Source organism: Uloborus diversus, chromosome 10, assembly GCF_026930045.1.
Source record: "Uloborus diversus isolate 005 chromosome 10, Udiv.v.3.1, whole genome shotgun sequence".
NCBI classification, from domain to species: domain Eukaryota; kingdom Metazoa; phylum Arthropoda; class Arachnida; order Araneae; family Uloboridae; genus Uloborus; species Uloborus diversus.
Genome location: NC_072740.1, coordinates 68,152,401 through 68,161,821, shown reverse-complemented (window position 1 = coordinate 68,161,821; position 9,421 = coordinate 68,152,401). Strand labels below are relative to the sequence as shown.

Here is a 9,421-nt window from a genome sequence, read left to right as displayed (position 1 = left end):
TCATTGGTGCTACTACAGAACATATACGCAAATCAACAACGGATAATAACAGATTTCTTGCCGCCCGGGAAAGAAAATCAGATTAGATGCACGGGGATTTTGCAGGTGAGCACCTTTTTACCTGACTTTCATTATCCAGTGCATAACGTAATTACATACGTTAAACATAATTGGCATCCCTGCCGGGATTGCAAGAGTTTGTTATTGATATCGAAAGTAGATGCATATATGTTTTTATGTTCAGGAATCACACATACGTAAGGCCATAAGTTAAAGACACATAGCTTGTGACATTATTTATGATAAGAAAAGTTATTCAAGGTTAGTAATTATGGCAGACAGCTTAATAAATAAAGCTAAAAAGAAGCGTGGCGCAATCAGAGCGTCCATCACCAGGATAATTACTAAAATTCAGAATGCTTTAGAGAATTTTAATACAGATTCCAGTGATAAACTAGAAGAACTTTTAGAACATTTAAATGAAAAATCTTACGAAATTAAAGCGGTTGATACCGAAATCGAATCATTAGTAGAAGAGAAAGAGTTAGACGCAGAATTATTGAGTGCCGAAGAATATCGCGATAAAATTACCACTTGGCGGTTCAGAGCCACAAAGAAACTGCGATCTCTGACATCGGAACAGAAACAAGAAATAAGCCACCCGGAACATTCGACTTCTAACGAAGTAGGAACAATTCAAGAAACAAAAGAAAAAGTAAATATTAAACTTCCGAAACTTAGTATTATTAAATACTTTGGAGACCATAGTGAATGGCTATCATTCTGGTCTTCTTTTGAATCGGCAATTCACAAAAATGATTCATTGGATCCCGTAGATAAGTTTAACTACTTAAAAGCTTATTTAGGAGGTAATGCACTAAAGAGCATTGAAGGTCTCGCGATGACTTCTGAACATTACGAAAATGCAATCGAAATATTGCAAGAAAGATTTGGAAATAAAGAAGCTCTCATTAACGCGCATATGAGTAACCTACTAAATATTTCCCCACTCAGAAATTCGGATGATACTAAGTCATTCAGAAACATGTATGACAGAATTCAGACTCAAATTAGAAGTTTGGAATGTTTAGGTGTTTCCACGGATAGTTACGGAAACCTTTTGTGTCCTATTTTGATGAAAATGTTACCCCGCGATATTATTTTAGATTTTAATAAGGAGTACACTGATTTGAAATATACATTGAAAGAAATCATGAATTTTCTTTTACGGCAACTCAATTCAAGAGAACGAACATTTTCCGATTGCGAAATCGTTTCTTCCCCCTCGCGGCGCCTCCCTGCCGAGCGTCTGCAACAAGAAAGATCCCCCATAGAGAAAACAGAAAAACAGCTTCAGCAGCTGATTTATTCGTTGGCGATGCAAATGAAATCACATCTTGTGCATTTTGTAATGAATCATCCCATAGAAGTGAGAACTGTAGTTTCGCGCGTAAATTAAAGAATGAAGAAAAAATATCTCTACTTCGGAAGAAGGGTATCTGTTTTCGATGCTTAGGAAAGAAAAGACATTTGCAAAAGTTTTGTAAATCCAAGGTTATTTGTTCTTTTTGCAGTCATAATCATGTTTCAATAATGTGCAACAGAGATAAGGTCTTTGAAAAAGAAAATGAAAAGAAATTCGCGAATGAAAAAGAAAATGAAAATCGCGTATTAACTAATAAGGCAAATTATTCAGAGGTACAGTTGCAAGCTTTAATTGTATCTGTAGTTGGCAAAGGCATCAAGAGTTATTCTATGAGAGCAATATGCGACACAGCGTCCTCCAACAGTTACATTTCTCAGTATGCGGCGGGAAAGTTAGAACCAGAGAGGGTGAGAAAAGAAAGAATTAAGCATGGTCTTTTCGGAGGTACTGTGGTTTCAGAAAATCATAATAGGTACAAATTGAAGTTAGTTAATCCAGACAAAGAGTTTAGCTGTGAAATAGAGGTATTAGATGAAAAGCAAATATGTGCTTCTATTCCGAAGATTAAAAATGCAGTATGGATTAAACAATTAGAAAATAAAGGGATTTACATAAATGATGTAGGTGGAAAAAGGAATTTATGTCTTTATGACAAGGATCCCGAAGAAATACATTTGTTGCATGGAGCTGATGTATTAGGAAATTGGTTCACAGGAAGAATTGAACGTTTGTCTGAAAATAACATGATAGCCATTGAGACTAAGCTGGGTTGGACTCTAATGGGTAAAATGTATAATGAAAAGGATAACACGGAGAAATCATTATCAGTTTTGTCTTTATCTATGCATGTTTCCGACTCTAAATTAGAAGATTTGTGGCGTCTCGATACGCTAGGAATTTCCGCTCGTGAAGAAAACGTAACTAAAAGTATGTTAGAAGAAGAAACTAGAAAACATTTTGTTAGTACTCTAAAGAGAGATGAGAATGGCAGGTACGAAGTTGCCTTGCCATGGACTGTAGATAGTTCCCTTTTGCAGAGTAATCGATTGATAGCAGAAAAAAGTCTCGTTAAGACAGAGAAGAAATTAATTAGCACTGATAAAAGGGAAGATTATCAGAAAATTTTTGATTTTTGGGAATCGGAAGATATTATTGAAGCGGTGAATGACAAGAAAGAGTTGGGTGTGCACTATTTGCCTCACCGGCAAGTGATCAAAGAAAGCAGTGAAACCACGAAAATTCGTCCTGTATTCTATGCTTCAGCACACTCTAGAAGCAACCCATCACTTAATGATTGTTTAGCCAAAGGTCCAAATTTAATGGAGATAATACCCACTATATTGAACAGATTTCGAAAATATCGGATAGGTGTATCATCAGACATTGAAAAGGCATTCCTGCAGATTAGCGTCAGGGAAGAGGATCGTGACTTTTTAAGATTTTTATGGTATGATGATGAACATAATCTTAAAATTTTTCGTCACCGGTGTGTCGTTTTTGGTTTGACGACTTCTCCTTTTTTGTTGGCTTCGACACTGGATTATCACTTAAGTAATGTACCAGAATCTTGTAGAGAAACCGCAGAAATGCTCAAGACTTCCTTTTATATCGATAACTCTTTAGTTAGTCTTAATTATGTCACTCAGACTGAAAAATTCATTCAGGAATCCAAATCCATTTTGTCTTCTGGACATTTTAACTTGAGATGTTGGAAATCAAATGTTGGAAATTCTATGATTGAAGAAGTGAAAGGGGAATCCAAGGAAATACCTGTGCTAGGTTTGATATGGAATTTAGAAGATGATTGCTTAACTTGTAAAGTAGAGAACACCTGCAATTTAAAAGATCCTATCACAAAGAGAAAAGTGCTGTCCGTAGCACAAAAAGTTTTCGACCCGATAGGATTTACCGCACCAGTAACTTTAGTACCGAAATTGATTCTGCAAGAGACCTGGATCCAGAAAATTAAGTGGGATGAAGAACTCCCAATAATTTTGCAGAAAAAATTCCAAATTTGGATGAAACAGTTGCATTTACTGTCAGAAATAAAAATACCCAGATGGATTAACATTGATCAGGAAAATGAAGACCGAGTAACGCTCCATGTATTCTCAGATGCCAGCAAGAGTGCTTATGCAGCATGCTTCTACGTGCGAAGCGAAACGACATCCGGTCCAAAAGTCCAATTGGTGAATGCAAGGAGTCGAGTAGCGCCGATAAAAGAAATGACAATTCCACGACTGGAGTTACTTTCTTGCCTGATAGGAGTAAGACTCGCGGAAACTGTCAAGGCTGATTTACAAATGTTTAACTCGATTTACTACTGGACTGACTCAACGACAGCTTTGGGATGGATCAGAAGAGACCAGGCTTGGGGTACTTTCGTCCATAATCGTGTCCAAGAAATAAGATCCCTAACGGACATGTCTGACTGGCGACATGTACCTGGAAGTTTAAATATCGCAGACCTCCCAAGCAGAGGATGCTCTTTTGAGCAGTTACAGAAATCAAAATGGTGGGAGGGACCACCTTGGTTATACTTGCCTGAAACTGAGTGGCCTCGATCTGAAGAGCAACCCGATGAAGAATTACTGAACAAAGAAAAAAGGAAAACAATTGTGACATTGATGGACAGAGAAGATAAGTCAGATTGGTATTTTAGACATTTTTCCTCCTTCAAGAAAATAGTACGAATGATTGCCTGGATGTTCCGATTTTATGGAAATACACGAAATTTAGGAAAGAATGGATCTCCAAATCTTTCAGTCTTGGAGAGAGAAAAGGCCGAAAAAACACTTTATCGGTTGATCCAAGAAGATTCCTTCACGGGGATTACAGATCCAAGCATTCGCACTCTAAGACCCATCAAAACTGAAGAAGGAATTTTGAGAGCAAAGTCAAACGTTGCTCAGCGAGATGACAAAGAAGATTTTCGCTATCCTATCATCCTACCTTCTAATCATCCTGTTGTTCATCGTTTAATTTTTGAGAAGCATGTAGAAATGCAGCATGCAGGAATTACAATACTCATGGCTCAACTAAGAGAAACATTGTGGATTTTAAAATCAAGGAAAACTATTCGCAATGTGATAAGAAAATGCGTAAAATGTCAAAAATTTGATCGCCCTAAGCTAGAAGTTGAACCAGGGATTCCGCCCGAAGATAGAGTTAGAGAAGCGGCTGTGTTTGAAGTCACTGGAGTGGACTTAGCAGGACCTCTTTATCTTAAGGATGGCTCAAAATGTTGGATAGTACTGTTTACATGTGCTATTTACCGTGCCGTACACCTTGAGTTGGTTACATCATTATCGACAGAAGCATTTATGCAGTCTTTCAGAAGATTCATTTCTAGGAGAGGGAGACCATATATAGTCTATTCAGACAATGGTTCTAATTTCGTAAAGACACGCAGTGCTCTCTCAAGAAACGATTGGAATGCAATTGCTGCCGAAGCAGCTGATCAGAAAATACATTGGAAGTTAAATCCTCCGTCCGCCGCCTGGTGGGGCGGATGGTGGGAGAGGTTAGTGAGGATGGTGAAGCAGCTTTTGAGAAGAAGTTTAGGACGTGCATCTTTGAATTACGAAGAATTAAGCACAATTTTGTGCGATTGCGAAAATATCTTAAATTCCCGACCCATCACCTATGTATCCGAAGATGTTAAGGATCCACAACCCTTGACACCTCTTATGTTCCTTCAGGAGTTGCCATCATCCGGAGTACCCGATCTTGATGAGGTGGATTCAAAGGAACTTGGTCGGAGAGCAAGGTACCGGCAACGACTTAGGAGGGACGTAAGAAATAGATTCCGGAAGGAATATTTAGGGCAACTGAGACAATTTGCACTGAAGAAGCGTAAAAGCGACCCAGTTAAGATAGGAGACATCGTGCTGTTGGAAGATATGACCAGGAAAAGAATCAACTGGCCGTTAGCAAAGGTTGTGGAGATTTTTCCTGGCAAAGATGATATTGTCAGACTAGCTAAAGTCAAAACAGAAAACGGTATGCTTCTCCGCCCGGTGCAAAGACTGTACCCCCTGGAGATTAACAGCCCGACTACAACAGGTGCCCAGGAGCCTGCAGCAGCAAACCAGGATTTGTTGAGTTCATACCACAGACAGAACTCAAGGTGGGAGAGTGTTGCGAAAGCGACCTCGACCTCCTGTGAACTGTAGGAGCGCCCTCTCGCGGACGAGCGAGAAGGCTGGGGAGAGTGAAACTTGATTTCACGGAGGACAGTTGTACGGAACTAGATTCCGAAAGAATAGGACTTAAAGCTAGGAACTTGATTCCACCAATCTTCTATTTTTTAATGTGTGTGTGTAATAATTAGTCTAGTGTAGCATTAGTATTTTTATCGTGCATTAAAATATGTGTTATTAGATATTTAGGCTTCGTCATTGGTGCTACTACAGAACATATACGCAAATCAACAACGGATAATAACAGATTTCTTGCCGCCCGGGAAAGAAAATCAGATTAGATGCACGGGGATTTTGCAGGTGAGCACCTTTTTACCTGACTTTCATTATCCAGTGCATAACGTAATTACATACGTTAAACATAATGGGCGGTTAGGGCTTTCGAAATTAGTGTAAGGTTATCTGCTGGTGGTAGATGTTTCTGTGGTAGTCAATATGGTCAACATCTAATGCGTCAGGGCCTGCATGCAACTATTTCTTTATACAGGATTCCTTTCACCCTCAACCATCGTCGCTTCAGTCTTCAATGAGCCCACCAGCAACAGGTCGTATTCTCGGATGAGTCCAGATTTAATCTGCACTATGACGATGGACGTGTACGCGTCAGACGTTACACATGGGAACGTCACATCCCAGAGTGTGTAATCTGACTTCATACTAGCATAATGTCCAGCTCATGGTCTGGAGCGCTATTGAATATCAAAGGCAGTCCCATGTACTCTGAATTACGGGAACCTCAATAGCGAGCGTATTTTCAGGCACGCTGTGACGCCAGAGGCATTACCTTTTCTTGAGAGCATTCCTGGTGAAGTGCTTCCGCAGGATAATGCTCGTCTACGTGTCGCACGTAACGTACACGCGATCTTCGGTGCACGATAGGTTACGCTACTTCCTTGGTCCTTGACCTGCCCGTTCTCCGGACCTGACGCCTATCGAGCATGCCTCGGATTGTGTTGGTCGGAGACTTGCCAATATGTCTTGTCCAGCAGTGGGTACGGATGCATTTTGGCTTCAGATTAAAGACATATTGGATACCATACCTAATCGTGATATTCATCACCTCTGTGAGTCGATGCCAAAACGCGTACACGTGCGCGGGGTAGCAACATTCGATATTTATTTACGACTGTTATTTTTATTTCATTGATACTTAATTTTGATCGTTTATTTGCAGCACTATGAGTAAGATGTGAAATAAGTTTTATTTCTTTCCAATAAGTTCTTCATGTTGTTGCAATTTTCACGAACATGAGGGCATATATATATATATATATATATAATTTCTTTCTGGCACGTCATTAAATTATTTCTAAAAAATTCGGATCATAAATTTAAATCGCAAAGAACCCTTCAACGCGACTGAATGCAAGCACCACATGAAATAGCTCGTTATTTTTCTTCAAATGTAGCCACGATCAAGAATACTGGAGATAAAAATTTGTGAACCTTTTGCAAGGTAGACGAAAAAAAAAAAAAACTCCAGGTTTGTTTTTCCTCGGTTGCCTTGGTTACTGATGTAAGGATAGAAAAGTATCATTCGATTAGATCATTCCATCAGGATACATTTGATTTACTTAGAAAATGATGAGTAAATGTGACAGTGGGAGTTTTATTACCGAAATCACGATTTGCGTTTGTAGAAGAAACCAATTAAATGTACACTATCTTAAATAAATCGAAGGCTGTAATGTAAGTTGAATGTTATATTTTTTGTTATGAACTTGCCTGCATTTAATAAAAAATCTTGAAGGCGTTCAAATATTATATTACTCTTAACAAATATGTGTTTAGAATAGTACGGCTTTCATAAAATAGTATATGTTATCAAAAGCTTTACCCAATAATATTTAGAATCTTGTGCACAACGCTTCTACAACCGCATTTATATATATATATATATATATATATATATATATATATATATATATATATATATATATATATATATATATATGGGAGACCGGGTCTAGTTGATACAGGGTCAAGTTGATACAATCCCAATAATTTTTAAATTTGAATGTGTATGAGAGCGGGAAGCAGAGAATAGGAGGGGCAGGCCGATAGCCAGTAACCTGTCAAGTGCCTGAGGAGGAGGTTGCTTGTCCTTTTGTGCTTTTTGGAAAAAACTGTTTTTGAATGAGAAAAGTAAAATTTTGCTTGATACTTTGACCTGTTTTATATTTTATTTGTGAGGTAGTAGATCAACCAAATACAGTACTTCGGATTCGTCACTTCCAGGTAAGGATATTGACTTAAACTCGTTATTTCGGCTGCTTCCTGTTTCTCATAAATTTAAGTTTAACGTAATGGCGTCGTTTGGGTCAAATTGATACGCTTCTTTTGGGTCAAGTTGATACGTGTATCAACTCAACTCACAAGTAGTTTTTAATGTGGTTTTTTATTTTCAGAAATGCCAAGAGACTACAAGAAGAAAACTGAGAGAGGTGAAATACCTATTGATGAGTTTGAAAGGGCATATGATGAAATAAAAAATGGAAGGATGTCTATCAGGGAAGCAGCAAAAACATTTTCTATAGACAAAATGACGCTTTACAGATATAAAAATAAAAAGGAAAAACAGCTTGAAACACCTGACGCTGTTGAAAAAGAAGTAAAAAGGGATATGCTAAGCACCGTCAAATATTAAATGATGATTTATAAAACGAGCTTAGTAAATACATTTTAACAAGTGCTAAAATTTATTATGGATTAACTCCTAAAAATGTTCGAGAACTGGCTTATGAGTTGGGACTTGCAAATCAATTGGAAATGCCTGATACCTGGATAAACGCCAAAATGGCAACATCAGAGTGGTTTTACAAGTTTTTAAAAATGCACCCACTCTTTCTTTAAGAGAGCCAGAAGCGACAAGCTTAAGTCGAGCAACTAGTTTTAATAAGCATAATGTTGGGAGCTTTTTTGAAAACTTGAAAAAAGTGTTTGAAAAATACAAAGCAAAGATGTGTGGAATGCGGACGAGACTGGGGTGCAGACAGTTCAGCGACCAGGCAAAGTTATTGCTGAGAAAGGAGTCCGTCAAGTTGCAAAAGCTACTTCTGCCGAGCGAAGACAAACCGTAACAATTGCAACTGCTGTTAATGCTATTGGCAATGCTTTCCCGCCACTTTTCATTTTCCCTAGAGTATTCTTTAAAGACTATTTCATAAAGGAAGGATCACAAGGGTGTATTGGCACTGCACACCCTTCCGGTTGGATGACTGGGTCATCGTTTCTCACTTTTATTAGACACTTTCATAGTCACGTAAAGTCAACACTTCATCAACCTTGCCTTTTATTGCTAGACAATCATGATTCCCACTTGTCTATACAAGTGTTAAACTTCTGTAAAGACAATGGAATAATTTTGCTATATTTTCCTCCTCATACTTCACATCGCCTAAAGCCCCTAGATGTATCTGTTTATGGACCATTTAAAAGATACTACTTTGCAGCTGTTGACAACTGGCTAGTTAGCAACCCTGATAAAACAGTAACAATTTATGACATTCCTAACCTGGTCAATTGCGCCTTTCTAAATGCTATGACACCGAACAACATAGTAGCAGGATTTAAAGCTTCCGGGATAGTCCCATACAACCCACATGTTTTTACTGACGACGACTTCTTGTCAAGCTTTGTAAGTGATCGTCAGCTTTCTACGAACGCAGAAGATCAACAACCTTCTTTGTCAGGAGGAGACCATCAACAGCCCTCTACGTCAGCCGAAGATCAACAGCCCTCTACATCAGCCGAAGATCAACAGCCCTCTACATCAAGGGGAATGATGTCTTCA

At 38.5% G+C, this 9,421-nt stretch overlaps 1 protein-coding gene across 1 annotated transcript; it reads left to right on the top strand.

Moving 5' to 3' along the window:
• The first annotated feature begins 331 nt into the window (after positions 1 to 331).
• LOC129231039 (uncharacterized) lies at positions 332 to 5,601 on the top strand. Its single transcript, XM_054865287.1, has 2 exons — positions 332 to 1,429; positions 1,699 to 5,601. The coding sequence occupies exons 1-2, from the start codon at positions 332 to 334 to the stop codon at positions 5,599 to 5,601; spliced, it is 5,001 nt and encodes a 1,666-aa protein (XP_054721262.1).
• Positions 5,602 to 9,421: the final 3,820 nt, after the last annotated feature.